The following is a 25,489-nucleotide window of genomic DNA, read 5'->3' as shown; positions in this document are numbered from 1 at the left end:
TATAGTTGACTGATCTTTGTTGACATGCTTGATTAATCAACGAAATTCAAAGAATATGTTACTACAATTCATGTGTCATATTCACCTACAGATAATACGTCTGAGAAAGGGGTACATTTTAGAGAATGCATATGTTCAACATGTTGAACTTGTGCATTCATGCAACGATGCGAACTCTAGGCAAAAATGTCCCTGAGGGAACATGTTTGGAATAATTGCAATAGAATGAACCTGATTCTAAGAAGTTTCTGTCAACGCCAGTAAATTCAGTCAAATACTGCTACCTGCTGGTGAAAAGAAGAACGTTATGAAACAAGTTAGAAACATGACGTCAGTTATTCTCTCTTTATTAGACATCGTTGGAGAACAACCACTGGCTTCATCTACCGTACACAGAAGCTTATGTCGCCGTTTCGGAAAAGCAAACAAATACTAGTTGATAGAGAACACACAGGTAATTTTGCCTCACATCAGCTGACTGTATTTGCAACCCATCCAACGTGCCATAGAACAGACATATTGATCATATACAGGTCCTGCAAGTACATGTTTTCATATTAAATCTGACTATCCTGTTTGTAACACGTAGGTGCGTGGAACTTGCCTATGCAGACCAGGCAGCACCCTCTAGGCCTCATTTCTGCTCCTCTGTCATGGACAAACTTCCTGCATGTAGGAGTTCCAGATGTGCTTTTGGCATTTCCTGCCCAACATCCTCCAAGAACACGCTCACACACTCCGCCCCTCTTTCTCCTCCTGAGGCAACACTTTTCCACCACACTCTCAGAAGCTTACAAATCGCAAGTACAAACACACAACACATACACACACACACACACACAGCCCCACCTGAATTGATTATGGAAGCAACACAACATATTGGATATTTTCTTATCTGAACTAAAGCTAGTTTTCAAGGACTGGAATAGGCTAGAAGACAATACTATGACACACACTCAGATCTGGGTTTGAGAGGAGATCCATGGCCTAAATCATTCTGAAGCAATCATATTCTCAGAAAAAACAGGGATGAGTTAGTAAACATTATAGTTAGGAGAGTAAAAGGAGAGAGAGAGAAAATGTAGAGAAAAGGGAAGCGAGAGAGAGAAAGAAAGGGAGAGAGAGAGAGAGCTGGTAGTCTCTCAATTTCTGTAGGAATTGTCCTGTTCCCTGACATCAGCTTCCACACAGGAAACGTCACACAGGGGTGACAACACACAGACACACACACGCAGACAGACACGTGCAGACGTGCACACACAAGACACACACACATGCACACAGACACACACACTCAAACAGTCAGCTTTGTAGGCACGGTGACAGGGACATCCAGACACAGAAAGAACATCCATGGTGAGACAGGCCAGCTGGGCCTCTCTCTTTGTCCTTATGGAAACAACACTGGTGCAGTGAACTAGTCACTCTTGTGATGAGGGGGAATCTGGCCTTAAGGCCTGGAGACCTGCATTACCTCCCCAAAATAAAGGCCCAGCGTTTAGTTTAGCAGGTTAAGGCTATCGAGAAAAAAAGGCAGGAGACCCGAGTTCAAACCCCCCTGCGTCTGCACACTCCCCACCCAACCAGCAGACGGGACGCTACAGCATGGGTTAGGGTTAGGATCAGTCAGGTGTTCATGTGACCTAGGATTACCAGATCTGATTTGACAGATGTTACTGAGGGGGCAACAGCAAGGGGGGGGACATCATTTGGACAACAGCAGGGTGAGGTCTAGAGTCAAGACCGATGGAGACTGTTCCGGATCATCCGTGCCTTTCATTTGCATGTCTGGATGTTCACCACAAACCCTTCACCACAGAGCCCAGTCTGGCCTGATAAGACCTCGTTCATCCGTAGATCTCGTTCTCCACCCAGCCTGTCTGGCTCCGGCCCCTACACGTCTCGTAGATGTCGTTGGTCACAAAGCCGCACTCCGTCCCCGGGCTTGGCACGTTCTCGTAGTCGTCCCACTGCGAAGGCTCCGGAGAGGCCGGGCAGTGGGACATCCTGGCCACCACCCCCACCCCCCCTCTCAGAGCCTCCAGGGGCAGCTTGGTGATGGGGCTGCTGGCGTAGGGGCCCTGGAAGGGGGGACAAGTCCCCAACAAGTCTGCAGACACCCACTGCTCTGGAGAGGGGCTGCAGGGGAAGCGGCCTGTCTCTGTCTTCCTCCTGCACGGGACACACGTGACACATGCACGTAGACAGTTATATATAACACAGGCCAGACTGGAAACTACGAAACAATCTGGAGCTGGTTTCCAGACTTAGATTAAGTCTGTTGTTTTTGTCAGGTCACCCTGATGCGTAGAGAGCCATGGGCACACACAGCCAATCAAAGAGTCTAGACGGTGATGTCTATGCTATGTGTCGAAGGAGCGTTCATTGGTCTATTCTTACAGTGCATCAAATTGACTTCTATAAGCAGATCTGAGCCTGCTTAACATGAAATTGTGTGATGTTGCACTCATGATGTTGGACACCCATCATACCCACTTCATAACCACCACAGATTTGACTGTCGCCATAAAAAAAATATAAACATTATAATATATGTATAAAAAAATATAAGGTATAAAATGCTCACTTTATCAGTAACCACTACATTTACATTTACTAATATAAAATACCCTTTTCTTGAAAGCGACATACAAATGTGCCTGTGCTAAGTGCAGCAGCATGATCTAGTAGGACTGACAAGCTTCTTTCGACACACGTGCACAGTTCCAACAGTATTCCAGTGGTCAGTGCTCCTGTGGTTACCTCCCAGCAGAGCGTCGGTAGCAGTAGATGCCTGTAGCCAGCAGCAGGATCAGCAGCATGACGGGGATGGAGCCAAACAGGAAGTAGGACAGGCTGCTGTCTGACAGAGACACTGGGAGCAGGGGCGGCAGAGACAAATGTTACTGTGTGAATCTATGAGAGGGGCTTGTAATACGATATGATGATAATAATGTTGACGACAGCAATGCAGTGTTTGAGATCTGGTTCAAAGTTGTCATGATCGACTTGTGATCGTACCAGTGTTGAACGAATGTGCTGGGTATCTGTGAGGTGGAAGCTATCCAGTTCTTGTTCAGTGTTTGAAAATAAAAACTGTCAAAGGCAAATGAGTTGTGACATAATGAGAGCACCTTTGGTCTTACCTGATGATTCAGGTAGACCTATTTTGGTCGTCTCATCTCTCTCCGTCGCTGACAGGATGATCGTCCTCAAAGACGCGTTTGGGGGATCTAAACACAGAACCCCACTGGGACTTCAGAAGTCGCGGATCATTTCATGGTATCTAATCTATAGTCAGTCAGTCAGTCCATATAAACCAAGGCAGTCCAACCCTGTTCCTGGAGTGTTGCCATCTTTAAGGTTTTGGCTCCAACCCCAATTTTGCACAGCAGATTCTTATTGTTAGCTGGTTGACAAGCTGAATTGTCAACCATTGTTAGTTACAATTGGGGTTGACGGACGGAAAACCTACAGCAGGGTATATTTCCAGGATCATGGTTGGACATCCCTGATTCACTCTGGGTGACTTTACTTAAAGTCAACATTAGAGGCCGCACTTTCCCAGCCTCCTCAGACCCCAACATGTTAACATGTTTCCAGATATTTTGTAGCCCAGACATAAACAATTGTTAAGTGCCAGGGACAAAATGACCGGTTGTGAAGAATCCTAATGCCCAGGACTGTTTAAAAATAGCTCACCCACCCCAAACATAGGTCACAGAGACAGGCTATTATTTCCTGTGTGGGTGGGTGCTGGGTGAGTGTTTACCTGTGTGTGCTGCGTTTGCCTCCACCGTGAACGCCGATATTTTCTCTGAGAAAAAGACCATTGAAATTGAGCAGACAATTAGCTATTCTGAAGGGAAGTCTCCAGGTAGACTGTATGCGTGTTCCGGAATGTCCCGGATAGTTCTAGAGTGTTCCAGAGCTCACCCTCTGAGTATTTGCAGACAAAGTTGTTCTTTAAGTTGCAGTTGTCATCATTCCACCGGAACAGGAAGTGCCCACCCCGGTTTGGCAGGGCAAGATGCTGGTGGGACATGACCACACACCTCCCCTCGCCACAGGATGGCGCGTCCCAATGCCAGTTCCTAAACAGTAGAGACAGTTTGGCACAGGGTAAATATCTATACCGACCATCCACAACCACCTTTAAACTAACCACTCACAACCCCTCTTAGCTCACCATCCACAACTACCATGTATCACTAACCCCTTCAAACTCCTCAATAACCTGTATGCACCACCAAGTCACGTGTATGAACCACACTCTATCCTAGCTGTGGCTGCCCATCCTGGGCTCCAACATCTCCCACCCTAGCTTGCTCAGCAGCAATCCAACCGGCTGCAAACACCCGCCTGGTTATCTCTCCACCGTCACATATCTGAACCCGAGTCCCTAGCAACCTTACCTTACGCACAACATACCTACCTCATCAGCTCTGGCCCCAGGCCCAACCTTCTTAGCTCTAGTTCTTAGCATACTTCTAATTCTCCAAACATGGAATCCCATTCCTTCTGCTGAACACTCATAAATACTTATCCTTCAAACGAAGGTTCATTCCATTCGTTTTTTCACCGGCAATGTTCTCATGATTAACATTCTTTAAGGACAAGGTTCTCTGGAGCGTCTTAGCATTAGATCAATGCTACAGATGGCATTATGCCTTAACAGAATAATAGGCTACCTTCCATGCTGATCCGCCTTAGACATTTACATTTACATTTAGCAGACGCTCTTATCCAGAGCGACTTACAGTAAGTACAGGGACATTCCCCCGAGGCAAGTAGGGTGAAGTGCCTTGCCCAAGGACACAACGTCAGTTTGCATGACCGGGAATCGAACTGGCAACCTTCGGATTACTATCCCGATTCCCTCACCGCTCAACCATCTGACTCCCTAGACGGTAACAGCTAGTCTGGGATTAGTCTTAATCTGTGTGTGCGCTCACCCAGACCCTCAGATACCAACTCTGAGATCAGTAGCTAATCTGAGCACCTGAAGGTGTCTTTGCTGCCGTCCAGCCAGGAGTATTCTGAGGAGCATCTCGGGGCGGTGACGGCGGCCCTGTGTGGCTCTCTCCCAGCCCCCTTCAGCCCGATCCAGAAGTCCCCGTCTCCAGACTTCACCTGCTGGATGAACCTCTCCACCAGGTGCTGCTCGTTCTCCGTCTCGATGCTCAGCAGGTCGCCGCCGTCGCCCAGGCATGCCCGCCGCGCCTCCTCGAAGGTCACACGGCGCCGGCTGTCCTGGTAGTACGAGATCTTGTAGCACGGGCGTTCCGTGCCTCGCCGGCAGATCCTCTGGCCTGGAGGTGGGAGATGTCGTTGAGGTCATCATCATCGACATCCTTTTTATCATACTCAATAGCAGTTTTATTATTATCCACCCCATCAATAACATTTAGCGTACTAATCTTTGCTCCTAGTGGGGTCAGACTTTTCATCATCATCATCATCATCTTTATTGTTACTTGTCATTTTCAGCCTCTTTATGATTTGTCTAGTCTAAAGTTTACACAGCGGGATTCAGATATTTCAAAACATTCACTCAATTAAATCTGTCTAGTTATACTGCATGTCGATGTGCAACAGAAACGCAGTTCATCTCAGTCTCAGCTTCAGAACAAGAAGGTCTGTTGACAGAGAAGTTTCCACTCCTTCATCACATGACAGGAACGCTGGCTGCAGCGTTGTCCTCTGAAGTGCAGACACGCAGCAAGTTCAGTCCTGTCACTTTAATACTGCGGTAGCGCAATTACTAAATTGTATTAAAAAAACATTTAGAAAAAACATGAGAATACACAAAACGCACACCCACCCATCGTTGTAACCCTGCGTACACAAAAAATGTTGACTTAATAAGTAAATATTTCAGTCAGCAGTGTACTGATGAATCATTTGGCCAACTATAATTACATTTTCACGATACGCATTCTTAAGTATAGAGAGGGGCAAATATTTGCATTGGTCTTTATAGATAGGCTAATTATGATATCTTAGGCTAAAAACTCCTCTCGCAGTAACTTTCTCTGAGACGCGCCGTTAAGTTGAAGACGGTAAACACATACCATTGAATTGGGAAGCGGATCCTGGATGGAAGAAAACGGCGAGAACGGTTCCAAGCAGTCTTATAAAATCCATGTCTACATGTTCACAAAAGTCCGCGTGTAGGCTATTCAAATGTATCTATACACTTTTATCTGAAAGTATTTTGCACGTATATACGTACTACTATGGATTCCCACAAAGAGAGAGAGAAGCAAACTTCGGAGACCCAAGTGATGGTCCAATCAAATTTCCATATGTAGGTGGGCTCTAGACTTGTTGAAAATAGACTAGAGAGCGCGCAAGTTCACGAGAAGCCAGTAAGAATAAAAACAAGAAATTAGAATGTTTGCTTTCGAAGTTGAATCGAACCACGGTTGCTCTCTTCTTGAAATAATGACGTTCTGTACAGTGTAGGCAGAGTCTATAATCTAAATCACATTTCCCTGATAACGTTGGAATTGAAATGGGATGAATGGAGCTCTTTATTGCGAACGCACGCTCAACAAGACAAAAATACACTGCATACTGAAACACAGACAAACACACACACACACACACACACACACACACACACACACACACACACACACACACACACACACACACACACACAAAATCTAGTTATAAAAGAGCCTCCAAGACTTGCATTTAAACTGTGTGTGACACTCTGGGGCAATAGAACTTTCTGTTGTGGTAAATTTGGACAGAACGCCCAGCATGTAACAAAACAGCCACTCTTACCACCCATGCAAGACTAAAGTAAGCCATGAAAGCCAACACATCAGTATGCTCTGTACGCTAGCTAGGTCTTCCTCTGCTTTCCCAAACAAGGGGGAGCAGAAAGAATCAGAGGCTTGTTTCCTGCCACCAGAGAGACATGCAGGGAGAGACTGTGCTAGCCCAGCAAGCTGAAGGCTGGCTGCAGGGAGGTGGGCCCTGGCAAGCAGGCACAGGAAGCAGGAGAAAAGGAAAGGGAAAAGGGTTGTTTTTTGCTTCATATTTCCTGTTCAAATCTATGGTTTGATTTCCAGGCATTTCCACCCTTTTCAACACAATTCTCGCTAAAGAAAAATACATCCCTTTGATTTTCTGTTTTGAAGCTTTTGGCGACATCATGGAGCCATTGCAGGGAGACTTAATATGGATGTGGAATAATGCTATGCAATAATCTCAAGATGACTCATCTGAAACTACCATACCCACCAGTAAGTTAAATAGACACAATTTCCTTGTGAATTCCAAGGATTAGTTAGGTCTAATGTCATGAATCTCATGACGACATGACATGTACACATTTCCAGTGGAGTGCAAGGTACAGACCGCACACACTTCCACAGTAGTGGAGCAGACTGAACCCAGTCAAGCAGAACACCGTGCTGGGACGTCAGACTCAGCAACACAGCCCACAGTCTTCCTGTCAGGCTGGGTGGTGGTGTCTGTGAGACACCAGCAGCACATGCAGCATTCTGAGTGACACACGCTCTCGGTTTCCCTCTTTGCCACTCTGTCATCCTGTGTGTGTTTGTGTGTGTCTCTCTCTCTCTCTCTCTCTCTCTCTCTCTCTCTCTCTCTCTCTCTCTCTCTCTCTCTCTCTCTCTCTCTCTCTCTCTCTCTCTCTCTCTCTCTCTCTCTCTCTTCTCTGTCTCTCTCTCTGTCCCTCTCTATCTCTCTCTCTCTATTTCTTTCCCCTCCAGACAGGCCCGATCTTTGTTCCCCCTAGTGTGTGAGTGTGTGTGTTCTCTTTTGTCAGTCTGGTGTGGCTAGGATCCAGAGCTCTGCTCCTGGAGGAATACTGCTTCCTGTCTAGTCTCCTGATGGCCATGGATAGTCACCCTCCTGGGGGGTGAGGGGCCCCCTCTCCAGGGATGGAGGAGGTTTGTGTGAGTGGGGGGAACTCCAGAGATGGGAGACGTGAGGAGGTGTGTGTGTTGGGGGGTTGGGGGTTACACACACTACAGGGATGTGGGGAGGTGTGTGTGTGTTGGGGGTTACACACACTACAGGGATGTGGGGAGGTGTGTGTGTGTTGGGGGTTACACACACTACAGGGATGTGGGGAGGTGTGTGTGTTGGGGGGTTACACACACTACAGGGATGTGGGGAGGTGTGTGTGTTGGGGGTTACACACACTACAGGGATGTGGGGAGGTGTGTGTGTTGGGGGTTACACACACTACAGGGATGTGGGGAGGTGTGTGTGTTGGGGGGTTACACACACTACAGGGATGTGGGGAGGTGTGTGTGTTGGGGGGTTACACACACTACAGGGATGTGGGGAGGTGTGTGTGTTGGGGGGTTACACACACTACAGGGATGTGGGGAGGTGTGTGTGTTGGGGGGTTGGGGTTACACACACTACAGGGATGTGGGGAGGTGTGTGTGTGTTGGGGGGTTGGGGGTTACACACACTACAGGGATGTGGGGAGGTGTGTGTGTTGGGGGGTTGGGGGGTTACACACACTACAGGGATGTGGGGAGGTGTGTGTGTTTAGAGGAGGCAGGGACACACTCTCCAGGGGGAGAGTTCAAAGCCTGGCTTCTCTAGCTTGAGCGGGGACATCTGGTGTTCTGTCCATGCTTCCTGCCTGTTCTCCACGCCAAGCAGTTCTTCCGAGGTTCCAACAATCTACAATCTCTCTCTCAAAACTTCATTTAGATTCTACAGCTTGAAGAATAATTTGTTAGTCATGTGAGATGAACACAAGTAGCATTCAGGGAGCGGTGAAACCAACACATACACACATGCACACACACACATACACACATACACGCACACATACTTTCATGCTTGAGTGTCCACACAAACTGTGGAGCTGTCTGTCCGTGTAATGTGTATTTATCAAAATGCACCACCCACACCTGACGTCTTCTGTAATCGCATTTTCACCGACTGAAATGACATTTGCCTGTACCTTCTGTCACACAAGACGGCTTTTATAACAAGAAGGAGAAATGCCCCCATGACATCTAATGTCATCGACCCATTGGAATGCTAATTCGATCGGTGCTTCGGCAGGCAAACTCAGGTGTCACACATTCTCTGTCCTAACCCCGATCTCTCTCTGATACAGGGCATCCATGATCTCTCTGGTCTCGCATTGGATATCGATGTACGTGGAATAATTTGTACTCTGAAGTCCACAGAACAACTTTGAGGTTGTTGGGGAACGAAGTACCATCATCTGACCAGCAGGAGGCAGGCAGAGACAGGGCTCAACATCTGTTTCAGTGATTGTGCATTCACTCAAACCCTTGCCATAACTTTGCTGATCACCACAGTTGCAACTTCCTGTTTATAATTTGGCCATCTGGCATTCATTCTAATAGTCCCTATAGACAATATGTATCTTCTTATGTTCTCAAAGAAGCGCTGCTAGGAGATCACCTCAGCATAGTCTGTGGTTCATTATTAGAGACCAAGGGTGCTTCATGCCAGGAGGAGGAATCAGGGAGTTAGCTCGGTGTGTCCCCGGGGGACCTGGGGAAACCCCAAAGTGATTAGTTTACTGTACACCACTTTACTGCAGCTTAACACACACACACACACACACACACACACACACACACACACACACACACACACACACACACACACACACACACACACACACACACACACACACACTCCACACATCCTTCCCAGTGTATCTTCTTTCCACTACGAACCTGCACCTCTAACCAGGGTAGATCGCCGACGGTCACGGCTGCGACCATGCTCAGGTGTCAGCCAGCTTTGTTGGGAGTGAAGAAAGGAGCCGGAGCACAATGAACGTTTATCACTGTAACCTGACGGACGCAGGCTTGTCTGGGTGGCCGCACAACCACCCATGGAGACAGATGTTCAAGCTGGGTGGACCTCAGAGGACCAGCGAGACCAAGAGGGATCTCTCCAGAGAGACCTTCCACGCCAGGGACTCTCCCTTGCCTGTTGTTGTGTCTCTTGTTGCTCAGGAAAGTCACGATGACAAAGATATAACAGCTTATAACTCATTAATTAACGTTTCTTCCAGTCCCGCATATTCCACCTGTCTCTAATCATCCTGTTTGTGATGGATGCGTTTGTTATTGTTCTGCCCATCACGTTGTAGGCTTTGAGACAGCCCTGCCCCCCCTGTCATACCAGAGCTGCTGGAAGGAGTCTCTGCTTGATGTGTCTCACACCTTATTGTGGGACTTGTTGTTGCATTGTTAGGCGTATGTTGATAAGTAAGGGTTACGATGTGGTCTGATTGTTCTTCAGATAATACTTGCGTACAAAGGGAAATGTTAAGCACTGTTCTCCAGATTCTTGATCTCCTGAGAGCTTCTCCTCAGCTTTGGCTTCTCCTACACCTTCTGCTTGCTCACCTCTTATTCTTTCTCTCTGCTATCCAATTTACAATTATCATGGTGGAGTAAATAAGATTTCAAACCTTCCCTTTGTAACATATTTGCTTTGTAATTGATTTAATTCATGTGCAATGTTAATAAATATATATTTCATGTAACTTACTTTGAACATCCTTGCTCTGATATAACCGATGGACTCAAATAACTGCACTTCCAGCATATTCGGTTAAGATTAATACACACTCCAGTTTACCCCTCTTCCTTTAAACATATATAGGGAATAGTCTGGTTGTTTAGCCAATATTACAAACCCTCTAGAATGTTCTGTATTCTGTTTTTGTTCCCGCTCTCTGTCTCCCGTGAGACACGGCACTTGAGAGGCTTTTTGTCTCTTACCAGACCATTATTGCAAGAGAGAATACAGGTCAAATAAAAATACAAGGAAACACCCTCTCAGACTGCAGTCATCCTGCATGCTGGCTGAAGATTTTTATGTTCTGTTCTGTTCTTTGATGTGATTCATTATGGTATCACACACAGCACCTTCATGCAGTGTCAGAGACAAGTCCCACCTCCGGGCAACTTGTCCCACCCTGCAATCTCCACCTTTACCACATCAACACATGCAGGTCCAGAACTTGACGCAATACGCAATTATCCCATCTGTCCAGCGCCTGCAGCCAGTGTGCAGGATCAATGCAACCTGAGAGTGAGATTAGAGAGATGCCAGTGGAGACCATGGAGGGGCAGGTGTCACAGGAGAGGCATCTGGGCATGGACAAGGACAGTGAGCTCTGTCACACGCATAGTGACGCAAACCTGGGTAGGGTAACAAATGTCTTCTCTGACCGAAGGCGTTTCTAGCAAGAAAACACAGATGTCTTCTATCCATTCTATACCTCTGATGGGACAATAGAAGTTCTCATTTGAGGACTGGTTATCATAGCCTATAGCTAGAGCTCAGCAGCCCCTCCACGCAAACAAAAGACCATAGACCTGACATGCAAGATTAACGAACAAAGGTTATTTTTGGCGCTGTGTGTTTCATACCTTGTGGCGATTTTGTTTTCATCGTTCATACTGATCCGTTCTCCTGTTGAAGTTACCTCCTCCTGTTTTTAATTGTTTGATAAGGACACACATGGGGATTCAGTGACTTTTGAATGAATAGGTTTTGTGGTGGAGGTATCAGTGTGTGCACAGATTACACAGACACACCCGTCTCCCAGTCAGGTCTTAGCCATGAAATGTGAACAAGCTTCATTTGTTATGAGCATTTTTATGAGGTCTTCCAATTTCTTCTAATCCATGACATAGTGGATGGGCTATGCATTGTTCTTTGTAAAGCTCTTCATCTTACTCAGTGTTATGTACTAATGTGAGAGGAATGACTGCATGATGGTGTGTAAGTAAATAAAAATGACAAATACCGGTATATGTTTTTTACATTTATGGCATGTTGTTAGATCATCATGCTTCCTACTGATGGTCAAAGTAAATGATGCACCATGATGTTCCAGGAACTCTTAACTCTCCCCACTCTCTGTTCAAAACAAATGCAAAAACAGTTTATGAAACCAAATGATTCTCATCAACTGTCCATGTATTTCTTCAGAAGGCCCAGTACACCTACTGCAGAGTCCACACTCCACCCTCTACAAGCCTCCCTCATGTCTTTCTGGACAACTCTTTTTCCAAGTTCACAGATTTGAACATACAGTATGTTATCATACATACATATACAGTACAACACCAGATTGTATTACGTAACAATGAGAGATGACATGCATCAGGCATCCAGCATGTACAGTATGCCAAAAAACAAGCAACAACATCATCAACACAGCAGCAGTTCTCAAGGCCATGTTTGTGTCAGAGGAATCTGAGAGGGGTGTGCACTGTGCAGTGTAGGTGTGTGTATCTATGCCTGTGTAAATGTGCAAGTGTGTGTGTGAACGTACCCAGGATGGAGTGAGTGGGACTGTCCCTTGTTGTATCAGGTGTCAGACGAGTATAAGACTCGTTCCAGTCCAGCCCTCTCTCAGACGGTCTTCTCCCCCAAAAGCAGCTGCACCAGACCCTGCTCCACCCCTCACCTGGGCTGCCACCTCTGTGGATGTTCTCAGCACCTTCTTCAGTCTCCCATTGAAATAATATCTATCCGTGAGTAAAATATAATTTTAATTTGTTTTATGTATGAAGAGTTTGTGCTGGAATTGCATCTCTGTCTTCCTCTCTTTCTCTTATTTTCTCTTCCTTCCTCTCTCTCCATCTCTCTCCCTTCTTTCTTTCTTTCTCTCTATCTTTTCTAGTTTCTCTCTCTCTCTCTCTCTCTCTCTCTCTCTCTCTCTCTCTCTCTCTCTCTCTCTCTCTCTCTCTCTTGCAATGTTACTCCATCCCTCCTTTCTCTCTCTGGTAGATAACTCTATGCTCCCCCCTCTATCTAGAGTTGTAACAGCATGATGCTCTACCTGTGTGTCTCCGTGGTGACCCTGCTCCTACAGCCAGTGGTGTCCGTCACCTATAACTGCTCTGCACAAGACGAAAGGGTCCCGGGTAAGCCAGGGAGGGGTGCTCAGATGGGCAACATGTTTCTGTTATGCAAAGAAAAAGGAGATTATCGATGTAATCAGTCTCTTTAAGGTTTTAGCTGTGACTTTAAAGTGAATATCCATTAGTGGGATTGAGTTTGAGGGAGTCAGTTGGCTGAGCGGTGAGGGAGTCGGGCTAGTAATCCGAAGGTTGCCAGTTCGATTCCCGGTCATGCAAACTGACGTTGTGTCCTTGGGCAAGGCACTTCACCCTACTTGCCTCGGGGGAATGTCCCTGTACTTACTGTAAGTCGCTCTGGATAAGAGCGTCTGCTAAATGACTAAATGTAATGTAATGTAATGAGTTTAAGTTCAACTCTGTGGATTTATCTTTAAGATAAATTGTACTGGGTTTGGCATAGATTTGTATCAGATTTTTGAACTGAGCATTGGTAAACACCAGTCTTTCAATCCCTACTAATCCATGACATCTGCCCTCCGCCCTCCTCGACACCCACACCTCCTTCTCCCTTTTGCTCCCACCTGCTCCCCTCTCCCCCCGTAGACAACTCGGACCTGACGGTTGACTGTGGCACCACCATGATTGTCCTCGAGGTGAATCTGTGTTCCGCCCAGTGGGCCGGCTTTGACCCCAGCAGCCTGGCCATGAATGGACAGCACAACAACAGCCAGTGCATTGGCAACATCGACACCAGCGTCGAGCCGCCGGTCTTACGCTACCAGCTGCCAGTCAACGACAGCCAGAATAACCCCTGTAGGCAATCACTGCAGGTGAGAACCCTGTAGACTCAGTGGTCAGATGGTGAGACCCTTCTGGACTCAAGTTAAAATGGAAATGTACAGTATATAATATTCCAATAGCTGCTTGTTATGACAGTACAACAGTTACAAATCATCTGGAACTCTCACATGGGAAGACCTAGTTCTCTGGTCTCACGTTGTCAGGTGTTGTACCTGTGTGTGTTTGTGCCTGTGTGCGTGTGTGCATGTGTGGGTGTGTGTGTGCGTGCGTGCGTGCGTGTTTGTCTACGCTAGATTGTGGACGAGGTGCCGGACCAGTCTGGACCGTTCAGCTCCTTCTCCACCATCCAGTCAGTCATCATCACAGGCTTCATCGACACGCCCAGCTCCTCCGTGGGAATCATCAGCTACGCCACGGACCTGTACTACCACTTCTCCTGCCGCTACCCGCTGGAGTACCTGCTCAACAACACCAAGATCGTGGCGTGAGTGAACGCTCCTGTACAATCCTCCACACTCTGCTGTACTCCACCACGCTCAATTTCTTTCTCAATTAGCATGACAATGTTGTGGAATGTCTGGTCACATTTTGTAACGATAAACTAACATCCTCCCCCACTAATAAAAGTAAGACAAAAACTAACAAACAAACAAAAAGAAAAAACTATAGTTAATCGATGTCTTCTTAAATACACTGATCAGCAGGTTAGTTTGTCAAACTAAATAAAAACATAAAAACATGATCATTCTCATATCTCTCTCTCCATCCTTCAGGTCTTCAGTATCCGTGGCTACCAGTGACAACAACGGCACCTTCATAGACACCCTCAGTATGAGCGTGTACAACGTAAGTACTAGCCCACAAACCGCCTCAGAGCTGTGTCGCTCGGTCTGAGCTCAAACAGAACAGCTTTCTGTATCATTGAGCATCATTGTCTCATGCTCAATATCCACGGGAGAAACATCCTCCAATCAGATGCCTGTTTATGGCCTCTGCTGTCCTTTCCCTTTGATCAGAATGGCAACAAATATGGTATTTTATTTTGGATATGCAGAGTATATAATCTCAGAGTACACCCCGCCTCCTCCTCCTGTTTGATCTTCAGGACACAAACTACATCCATCCCCTGACGGTGCCTGCTACAGGGCTGGAGCTGAGGACCAAGATCTACGTGGAGGTGAAGGCCACCAACCTGACAGGAAAGTAAGTCCACCTCTGGATCACACCTTCACCTTTCCATCCACAGTTACACGTTTACAGACAAGTTAGTCCACATCAGTGTCTGAGTTTGTGTCTAATCGGCACAACCACGACATCCAATCACATGCTATTCTCTGTTGTTTCATTCTGTGCCAAACTGACCTGCAGTCTTGTCTCCAAAGTTTCAATGTACTGCTCGACCACTGCTTTGCAACGCCATCTGCCTACAACATGTCGAACAGCGAAAAGCACAGCTTCTTCACAGGGTAAGTCTTCACACCCAACCCAGGACTAAAGCACCATCAATTATCACTCACTAGTTCAAGTTAGGAGATATTTGTGATTTTTTTAACACACTAAGTAGTAGTCTTAGTGATGGGCCATTCAGCACGGAAGGTTCTGGAACCACAAACATGAGGTTTCAATCCTTGAAGTTTCATCACACATCTCCCTCCCCCGTCCAGGTGCTCGGTGGACTTGCGTACCAAGGTGACGACAAACGGCCAGTCCACAAGCGCCAAGTTCAACTTTGAGGCGTTCCGCTTTGTGGAGCACCGTAACAAGGACAAGTCCAGCACCTTCATCCACTGCATCCTCCGGCTGTGTGAACCCAACAAGTGCCAGGAGCTGCTGAATGTGAGTGGATCCCATCCACAGCCCTGCTCCCCTGCCCTGGGATCCCATCCACAGCCCTGCTCCCTTGCCCTGGGATCCCATCCACAGCCCTGCTCCCCTGCCCTGGGATCCCATCCACAGCCCTGCTCCCTTGCCCTGGGATCCCATCCACAGCCCTGCTCCCCTGCCCTGGGATCCCATCCACAGCCCTGCTCCCTTGCCCTGGGATCCCATCCACAGCCCTGCTCCCTTGCCCTGGGATCCCATCCACAGCCCTGCTCCCCTGCCCTGGGATCCCATCCACAGCCCTGCTCCCTTGCCCTGGGATCCCATCCACAGCCCTGCTCCCCTGCCCTGGGATCCCATCCACAGCCCTGCTCCCCTGCCCTGGGATCCCATCCACAGCCCTGCTCCCCTGCCCTGGGATCCCATCCACAGCCCTGCTCCCCTGCCCTGGGATCCCATCCACAGCCCTGCTCCCCTGCCCTGGGATCCCATCCACAGCCCTGCTCCCCTGCCCTGGGATCCCATCCACAGCCCTGCTCCCTTGCCCTGGCTGGGGAGATGGGAAAACACACAGTCTGATAGTGATAGTGAAGAACATTTCAAATGACACTTTTAGAACCTTTCAGTGAATCCTATGGAACATCGGAAATGATCCTTTAGAACTTCAGAGGATTTTCCGAACGTTTCTTATAATCCTGCGGAACCTTTTAGATTTCCAATAATCCCGAAAATCATTGCAGATGATCCTTTAATAACCTTTTCGATAAACTGAATGTTGAAATGAAGGAGCTCACTCGTGTGCGTGTCCGCCCTCCACAGGGTTGCAGACGCAGGAGAAGGTCTGTGAATCCGTTTGGAACAGAGTCCAGCGACTCAGCCACCGTGTCCGTCGGCCCCCTCTTCACCGCCAGAGACGGTGAGTCACGCTGTCACAAGATAGACAGGACATCAGAGGAGTGAGTGAGTGGGTGGGTGAGTGACTGAGTGAATGAGTGCGTGAGTAAGTGAGTGAGTAAATTGTTAAATCAGTTAATGGGTTATGGGTATAAGGCAAACACAAAAGCACCACCTTCTCTCTTGCACTGACATCCCTGCTCTCGCTCTCTCGCCCCCTCTAGTGGACCTTCCCACACCAGCAGCTTATGGTGAGTCCAGTTTCACTGCTTCCTTCAACGGCATGTATACCATATACCGTATACCCCTAAAACATGCACTACTTTTTCTCTATATGGTCCAGGTGGAGGGACACAACCAAAGGACAGCAAGGGAGACGTGACAGGGCTGGTGGTGGGGATCGTGTTTGGGACTGCCTCCGTGGCTCTGTTGGTCCTGGGGGGGTGGTTCATCATGAAGAAGTTCTACTGGGCAGGAGGTCTTCCACACGCCTTTAACTGATGCATCCCTCCACCACCAGTCACTGACTCATGTCACACAGCAGTCAGACGTTCCCACTGATGTGACTTTGTAGGTAAAGATGTTTACCTTTACGATGAAGGATAAAATATATGTAAAAATCTGGGTTCTTTCTAACCTTATCTAACTTATCATTAGTCAGTCAAATGATAAATAATGTCTACTATTGTTTTAGCGGTGATGAAGGAATGTGTACATGCATGAACTATGGAAATAATTACACTGTGAGAGTTGGAATTTTACCTCCCTTAAAATGATAAATGTATCCAGTCATGCTAAGTAAGAACTTTAGAATGAAATCTATTTGTCTCTCTCTATCACAGTGTTGATAAGGGTATTGGAATGTGGGAACTGGCAAAGTACATTCTGCATTTGTTGGACTATTTATCCACCCAAGGCTGCCTGTGCTATAACCAGCCAGAAGATATGAGGCCAAAAATAGAATAATATGGGCCTGTTTGGGGTATTGTGTTGTGGAGTTTGTTGTATTTACAAACTGCTGATCATTCCAACAAGGCTCGGTCAAATAGTGTAGTTTCAAACCTTGATCTGCTGCTTTGTACATTGTTGTGAGATACATAAAAAATACAAACATGTTTAAATGAATCTCGGATTTTTATTTCCAAAATGAACATGAGAACGTGAGCACATGACTGTTTACTTTACAGTTTACAAATCTACTTTATTTACAACTTTTTACAGCGTACTGACCTCCACTTCTTATGATACACGGTTCAACAAACACAACAACACATTCATAAATACAGACTCACTGTATGTACAACCCTGGCGTGGACAAGGAGGTAGAAGGACTGCACAGACGATAGGAGTTCATGTCTCTTTAGTGGGTCACTGTGTATGGAGCCAGGGGTAGGGGCGGGACGGGCTGGGAGAAACTCATGCACATCTCGGAGTTCAGTTGCACAAGCCATATTGGGGTGCGGGACACAATTCTGTTGGGGTGGGGGAGAGAGTTCTATAAGGGTGGGGAAGAGACTTATATACAGTAGGTGTGGGGGAGAAAGTTCTGTAGGGGTGGGGGAAAAACCTCTATAGAGGCTGGACAGAGACTTATATACAGTAGGGGTGGGGGAGAGAGTTCTGTAGGGGTGAACGTTGTAGAGGTGGAGGAGAGATGTATATACAATTTGGGTGGGGGAGAGAGTTCTTTAGGTTTGGGGGAGACAGTTCTGTAGGGCTGGGTCGTGATTGAGATCATGTCTGGCTCTGTGATGGGAGAGAGTCCTTGATGTCTTGAAGCAGAGCACTCAGCTTGGCTGAGAAGTCCTCCTGCAGAAAGCTCAGGATATCTGGCTCCTGGGGGGAGGAGGAGGAAGAGGAGGAGTGGTCCGCCTCCAGCCCCAGGACTATCCTCTCTATCCTGGCTTGGAAAAGCTGGTTCTGTAGGGTGGTGCTCTTACAGTACTGGTCCAGAATGGACAACACCTCAGCCTTGAGAGGCTGGCCCGATAGCAGGAGAGTGGCCAGCTCTCCCTTCAGGGACCCAACCCTGTTCTGTGCTTCCTGTCTCAACGACCTCACTTCCTGTCCCAGCCTGGCGCTGAGTTCCTCCCAGGGCCCCGCCCCTGGCCCCTCCCCGTCGTTGCCGGCTCTCAGCTCTTTGATCACGCTGGAGGCCTGCGTCTGGAATTCCAGGACAATGGCGTCCATCTTGGCTCCGTTGTCCTCCAGCTTCTGGCTCACCCACTGCACCGCCTCCCTGTAGATGGCTGCCCCCGGCTGGGCCTCGGCCACCTCCAGGTCCTGGAGGTAGAGCTTAAGCTGGTCACACATCTCCCTGGTGCTGCCGCTCACTGCACTCTGGAGCTGCTGGGTCAGGGGGGCCAGGCGCTCTCTGGTGCTGCCCAGGGCGAAGTGAGGCTGGGCTGGGTACGAGGAGAGAGGGGACAGCCTCTCCCGGAGCTGAACCAGTTCATGGCGCAGACGAGCCCGCAGCCTCTCAGACTCCATGTTGAGCTTGTGGCGGATCTCTCCACCCAGGGGGTTGTCACCACCCTGCTGGTGGTACAAGTTACTGCTCTCCACCTGGCTCTTCCACATCCCACTGAGAGAATCAGAATCAGAGTCAGAATCAGAATTTGGTTTATTCGCCATGTAGGTTGACACAAACACGGAATTTACTGTGGCAGGAAGGTGCAAATAATAAACCTATACAAATCGTAAATTAAAAGTAAAAAAGTACAATAGTCTAACTAATTCTAGGAACTAAACAATCTAAAAATGTAAACAATTTAAAATATAAAATATGCATAAAAATAGAATAAGAAAATGAATGGGCTGCATAGTGCAAATGAGATCAAGGTGGCTTGTGCGTAGTGCAATAGGTGTCGGATGGACTGATAATAGACAATAGTTAAATGTCAGTGGGAGTCCTTGGCCTTGTTGAAAGGGCCAGTAGCAGATGGAAAGAAACCGTTCTTATGGCAGAGAGAGAGAGAGAGAGAGAGAGAGAGAGGCAGGGGGGAAATTTGAGGGAAAGAGAAAGAGAGGGACAGAGAAACCAAGAACATTTGAGAAAAGAGAGAGATAAATATAGAAATAGACCGATAAAGAAAGGGGGGGAAAAGATTCTAAGTAGAATAATCCTATTCAATGACACCACATCACGTTTCTAAGTTTCCAAAAGGAACTTGAATGAGGTAAAACTTACTCTACATCCTTGGAGAGTTCAGTCTTATCATGAGCCTGGTTGCTGTGTGAATCAGTCCACTGCGCCTCGCGGTGGAGAGGGTATGCTGGGAACCACAAACACACCTGTCAGCACCAGCCACAACCACCCATGTAACAACAACACAGTCCTCAGGAGAACCCTCGAGAACCCCACAAGAACGCTTCCCCAGAACACACACCTGTGACTGCCACGAAGGACAAGGCGAAGATCACCACTTTAACAATCATGCTTCTTTTGAACTCTGCGGAGAGAGAGAAATGGAGAGGAGGAAAATTAGTCAAGATTCAACAGCAAGTCCTTCTGGTCTGATCTTCATGGGAATGCATGCAAAGACAGGCTGGTGGGGGAGAGAGGAGGCAGGAAGGCTGTGGATCAATAGGAGAGAGCACTGATGGCTCGTACCTGAGAGACAGGGTCTGCATGCCGCAACACTGCTCCCGCCTTGGCTTATATAGGGGTCTGTCTTATCAGGGAGGCCGTCTAGAACGATGCCTGTGTCAACGCTCAACACGTGGAGGGTCGAGCTGATAACAGCTGCCAACACAGTGCAGATAACAACCGGACGGGACGTCGGAAGGAGGCCTGGGAGAGGACGCACACACACACACACACATACACACACACACACCTACATACACACACACACTACAGCATTCCTGCTTACATCGATTAAAGGAGGCTGAGGTGATGTCATGCTGGTGCAATGGCAGAGTTCAACCGCGAATGTTGGGTCAGGCGGGTTCAACTCCACACTGGTCTGTCTGGTCACATGCAACATTCTTTATTTCCAACTGATAATATTGGCTGTGTTTGACACACACATGAATTGTCAACCAACATCAAACCATTTATTTAAGGGTCGAGGGATTGATATCAAGCCCATACATGCAGTGCTGTACGTTCTCTGCCATCAATACACTTTAGGAGAAGACAAAAAAAGGGTGAATCTCTCAGGAGCTCTCAAAGGGCATCGGATTACCTTCTCAGTACAGTCAGCTATCTAAGTTAGTGTGAGTGTTTATCCGGAATGGACAGGGAAAGGTTTATGTTATTCACTAATACAGAGTACCAAATATTCAGTCTGTCAAGGTTACAACAGCATACTGGAGTGATCTGCTGTCCTGCGTCATCCTAACTAGGTTAATGACCCTCTGATGACAATGTTTGGACCCGGGAAAGTTCATTCAATTTATTGAAGAAGCCAACAGATAAAAAGTTGGCATAAACATACTCTGAGATCCTAGTATCCTACTGTTGAATCCTTCTCTTGCATCCTAGGATCTTAATCTTGCATCCTAGGATCCTGTTGTTGCAGAGACCAGGCTATCGGACCCAATTGCATGATACAAGGACTAGGAGGTAATTTGATGGGGTATTTAATGAGGGGTTGGAGGGGTAGGGAGGCAGGGAGGGCAACAAGGCAGGCAGGCAGAAAGGACAGAGGGTGCTGAACAGGAGACAAGGTGGGAACTGGAAATCAAATAGAGCAGTTACGGGAAACTAACAAGCGTCAGTACAAACTGGAGTGACTGGAAAACTGGACTTGAAAAACAATTGGGTGATGAGCTGATGGACCGCAAGTGTGTCGGCATGACTGGAGACACGCCTCCACACAAACGGCACAGACAGAGAGACAGAGAGACAGAGAGACAGAGAGACAGAAAGACAGAGAAACATACAGACAGACAGAGAGAGGGACAGAGAGAGAGAGACAGAGAAAGCGAGAGAGAGAGAGAGAGAGAGAGAGAGAGAGAGAGAGAGAGAGAGAGAGAGAGAGAGAGAGAGAGAGACAGGGAGACAGGGAGACAGGGAGACAGAGAGACAGGGAGACAGGGAGACAGGGAGACAGAGAGACAGGGAGACAGGGAGACAGGACACTGCTAGGAGTGGAGGGCGTGACACCTATTCTTGAATCCGAGTCTTGAACTCAGCAGCATACTTTATTAAGGAGAATGCATGACGTCATAATGTTACATTACATCTGTACAATGTCTTAAGTATGCACTGACATGAAAAGTGTGTCACAAAATGTCTCTAAATATATTGATCTGATTCTGTGAGACTAAACATAGTTATAGATCAATACAGTAGAGCCTTGTCAGATACACCACTAAGACTGTGGGTGGGGGGGATTTCAATTGATTCTTCTGAAACTATCATCACTATAATGATCATTGCATGGACACACACTAACCGCTAACAAACCATCTCTAATCTCCCCTCCAATAAACAGAACCTCCTGTAACCGCAGTCTGTTGACCCATCAATAAGCACAGGTGGAGGGTTCAAACCAGGGTTGTTATTTGTGCTTGCCCGTAACCCATCGCTCTTTGATGGGAATGCTCAGCGTGAAATTAGAGCTGAGCCAAGCTGTGTTGCAACTGTACCGATGTACAATCAATGTTATGGTGAGTCTGAATGTTAGACAAGCAGTCATGACAATCACCCAGACTGGATCTGTGTGAAAGGTCAGTTCTGCTGCTGTCTTAGGTAACCCGCCTGTCATCACTGAGCAGGGCAGAGTCCACTGCAGCCATGAGGAAATATCAAAAGACTTCCATGTACCCAAAGTCCAGCATTTCAATACAACAACAGTACGTTCTGAAAAAAAAAGACCTTTCCAAATTGGGTCAATTTAGTTGGAGTAATGTGATGGAGTGATGAATGGAGAGATGTAAGGAGTGATGAATGGAGAGATTTTTGATGGAGTGTAATGTGACTGTGCTTGTCATAGTTATGGGACACAAATGTACACAGACACATGCAAACTCACAAACACACACAGACATGCAACATTACACGCACACACACATGCATGGCATGCACACACAAACACCTGCACTGACACGCAAAAATATGCACAGAAACCCCCCCACACACCCAGGTCCCCCCCCCCCCCACACACACACACACACACACACACACAAGCACACACTGTCCAGTGTACTGTAGCTTGGCCCGCATCCTTGTCAAGTCTTGTTTTGATAGAATCTTGTTTGCTGATGTGGTATTGGCTAACTTGTGTAAAACTAGATTCAGTGAACCGCTCCAAGTTTTAATTGTATCAGTGTAGATTAGGACGGTGGAGTGACAATGTTGCCTTGGAATTTGAACACTGACTGGCAGAATATCAGCTCACAGCAAACACAACAGTTACACAGTTGTTGCCACGCCGAGTTTGCCCCAACACAAATGACAACAAAGAGTTGCTATTCTCATGAATCTGCAAGGATAAACATGGAGGTGGAGCAACAGTCCACTGTCTGCCATCTGCCATCAACTCAGCAGGGGTTCTGATAGTTATTGTGTTTAGAATGGTTGGACTAGTGGTTCTGTAATGTTGCAGTGGTTAACTGTTGAGTTGTGTAACTAATGCGTTCTGTTTTCAAAGGTTGCACTGCTGGTCCTGAGTTGTGTTCTGAACAGTTCCATGGCTGGGGTAGTGTGTACGTGTGTCGGCCACGCTCAGGGAGAGCGCGGTTGATGTGTACCAGTGTGAGCCCAAATGATTAATCAGTTCCATCGTGGGATTGAGGAGAACAAAAGCTGTAACCAGAGCCTACTGTATCAAATAGCCACAGGAACACTGACCACAGGTGTGTGTGTGGTGTGTGTGTGTGTGTCTGATGTGTGTGCGGTGTGTCTGTGTGTGGTGTGTGTGTAGGTGGTGTGTAGTGCTGTGTCTGAGTGTCATCCTACCCCAGAAAGCCCATGCATCATTCAGCAAGAGAGTGAAAGTGTTCCCTCCTTTCCCTTCCCTTGCCTCCCCCCCCCCCATTCCCCTGTCTGTTCCTCCTATCAGTGAGCCTGGAGAGGGGACAGAGAAGAGACTCTAAGATCCATCCTGCCTCCCTCATTTCTTCTCTGACACAGACACGGATGCTGGAGCAGTCTGCCTCTCCACCTGGGTGTCTGAGCCTGGACTCTGCGATGCAGCCCACGCCAGCTCCACCGTGACCCAGGCCTCCACCCCCGTCCCTGGGTCTGAATCCACAGGCCATCCCCGGCCCCCATCTGTGCCCGGGACAGGCCTGCCATGCTGGGGGTCCTTGGTCCCAGGTGGAGCTCTCTGGTGGGGTGTGTGTGGAGGATTTCTCTGCTGGTCCATGGAGACGGCGCCAACCAGGACGGCAGGGAATCACCGACGTGTCGACCAGGTAGGGGACTGACCTATCGATTGGATTGATTGATTCCTTGGTTTATTGATTGTTTTTATGGATTTGTGGATTCCTGTCACCATAACTATTGTGTTCCACCAGGATTCTATTCAATATAGTCAGGCCCCAGCATGACTCTGTAAATGTGTTCTACTAGGGTTCTACTGTGTTGGGGACCGTCAGGTCCCAGAGCCGTGTCCCAGAGGGACATATGGGCCCAGTGCTGAGGCCACGTCCAAGGCCAGCTGTCTGAGCTGCCCCCCCCAGCACTACTGCCCCTGGCCAGGCCTGCCTGCCCCCCTGCCCTGTGGTGCCAGGGCTGAGCAGCCTCTTGGGGGGCAGTCTGCCTGCGTATGTCTGGAAGACGGGAGGAGCTTCCAGGTGGTGTTCTGGCACACGCCTCTTTATTCTACTCTCTTCTACTCTCTTCTGCTCTCTTCTGCTCTACAGCTGGTGCACTGTGATAGTATTGTGTGAATTGCCCTGAGCCAAGTCATGTGTAGATCTGCCTTCATGTTGTCCCCAGAGGAGCTGGATGCTACAGTGTAGCTTCTCAGACTGCATCGCCCCTTACGAGATGACCTCACCTCTGTCTCCTGTGTCCTCTACCAGTCATGGAGGGAACTCCCCTGTCTGGTCCTCTACCAGTCATGGAGGGAACTCCCTTGTCTGGTCCTCTACCAGTCATGGAGGGAACCCCCCTGTCTGGTCCTCTACCAGTCATGGAGGGAACTCTCCTGTCTGGGTCCTATACCAGTCCGCACATACAGTACTTCCTCAGCTTGTGCAAGCATGACCCACAGACTCCCAACAATCTGTAGCTCAGGGCCTAAAAGGTTCCCTCATCAGGTGTCTCCAAACAGGAGGGTTTGGGTTTCAAGCTTCGTCCGTCCGTCAGTCCCCCCCAGCTGCCCCCCCCCCCCCCCCCCCGCCCTGCCCTCCCCTCACACACACTCACACACACTCCTCCAGCCCTCACCCCTCCCAGTATCTCAGGTTCAGGAGCTGCCAGGTCCTGTGTCACCAGGGCAGATTAGGTGTTGATAAACATTCTCCCACCTAGCTGCCTGCCATTGTACGATGTGCCGGTATCAGACTTCGGGTCAAACACACAGACCAAACGCTTGGATATAAATATCGGATGTTTGATTTTCTCCTTTGTGTTCTTGACACGGTATTCCATTGATTTGAGTGAACTAGGTGAACGTTCCAGATGCGCTGAATCAAGTGCACCCAAAAGTGTGACTCACTCTGGCCCAGATTTAAGACACATGAGCTTGACCTATGGTTCATGGTTGATAAAAGATGTACTCTGTATGCATGCAGGCCAGTGATGGGCATTGCCCTTGTGCCCGGGGCTATGAGGCAGCCAGCCAGGGCGATTTGTGTGTGCTCAGAGTCTACCATGTCTGCAGAGATGGAAGCAGCCGCTCACAGTATGGAATCTGTCTGGACCCCAATCAATGGGAACAGCAATGTAGGCAAAAGGTCAGTGTGCATGTTAAGTTCAAACACACACACACACACACACACACATACATACATACATACACAAAATAGAGCATTGGAAGATCACCGAAAACACATATAAAGTTTAAAATATATAATTTCGCTTGTATTGTTTCTCTCCACAAAATCCTGGTTCTTCTAATGTTGTCTAGCTAGTTATGTTACCTGGAACCAAACAGGTGGCCGGCCTCCAAGTCATTGAACTCTGGCTGCTCTTCAAT

General features: G+C 47.9%; 3 protein-coding genes across 3 annotated transcripts; 1 reads left to right on the top strand and 2 right to left on the bottom strand.

Moving 5' to 3' along the window:
• Positions 1 to 330: 330 nt before the first annotated feature.
• On the bottom strand, positions 331 to 6,237 carry laynb (layilin b). Its single transcript, XM_067247069.1, has 7 exons — positions 6,075 to 6,237; positions 5,003 to 5,312; positions 3,937 to 4,094; positions 3,773 to 3,817; positions 3,147 to 3,233; positions 2,764 to 2,875; positions 331 to 2,172 (listed from the first exon to the last, which is right to left on the bottom strand). Exons 1-7 carry the CDS (start codon positions 6,145 to 6,147, stop codon positions 1,848 to 1,850), a joined length of 1,110 nt encoding a protein of 369 aa, XP_067103170.1. The 5' UTR covers positions 6,148 to 6,237; the 3' UTR covers positions 331 to 1,847.
• Positions 6,238 to 12,841: 6,604 nt separating this feature from the next.
• On the top strand, positions 12,842 to 17,512 carry LOC136952338 (zona pellucida-like domain-containing protein 1). The gene is made up of 10 exons (XM_067247068.1): positions 12,842 to 12,938; positions 13,479 to 13,705; positions 13,970 to 14,160; positions 14,450 to 14,522; positions 14,782 to 14,879; positions 15,059 to 15,142; positions 15,341 to 15,512; positions 16,317 to 16,413; positions 16,616 to 16,642; positions 16,735 to 17,512. The coding sequence occupies exons 1-10, from the start codon at positions 12,842 to 12,844 to the stop codon at positions 16,890 to 16,892; spliced, it is 1,224 nt and encodes a 407-aa protein (XP_067103169.1). The 3' UTR covers positions 16,893 to 17,512.
• A 613-nt stretch (positions 17,513 to 18,125) lies between these two features.
• zgc:162608 (uncharacterized protein LOC100037332 homolog) lies at positions 18,126 to 19,829 on the bottom strand. The gene is made up of 3 exons (XM_067246648.1): positions 19,781 to 19,829; positions 19,582 to 19,666; positions 18,126 to 18,975 (listed from the first exon to the last, which is right to left on the bottom strand). The coding sequence occupies exons 1-3, from the start codon at positions 19,827 to 19,829 to the stop codon at positions 18,126 to 18,128; spliced, it is 984 nt and encodes a 327-aa protein (XP_067102749.1).
• Between the last annotated feature and the right edge of the window lie 5,660 nt (positions 19,830 to 25,489).

Source organism: Osmerus mordax, chromosome 11, assembly GCF_038355195.1.
Source record: "Osmerus mordax isolate fOsmMor3 chromosome 11, fOsmMor3.pri, whole genome shotgun sequence".
NCBI classification, from domain to species: Eukaryota; Metazoa; Chordata; class Actinopteri; order Osmeriformes; family Osmeridae; genus Osmerus; species Osmerus mordax.
Note: the sequence above shows the minus strand (reverse complement) of the source record. Positions and strands in the feature narration are given on the sequence as shown.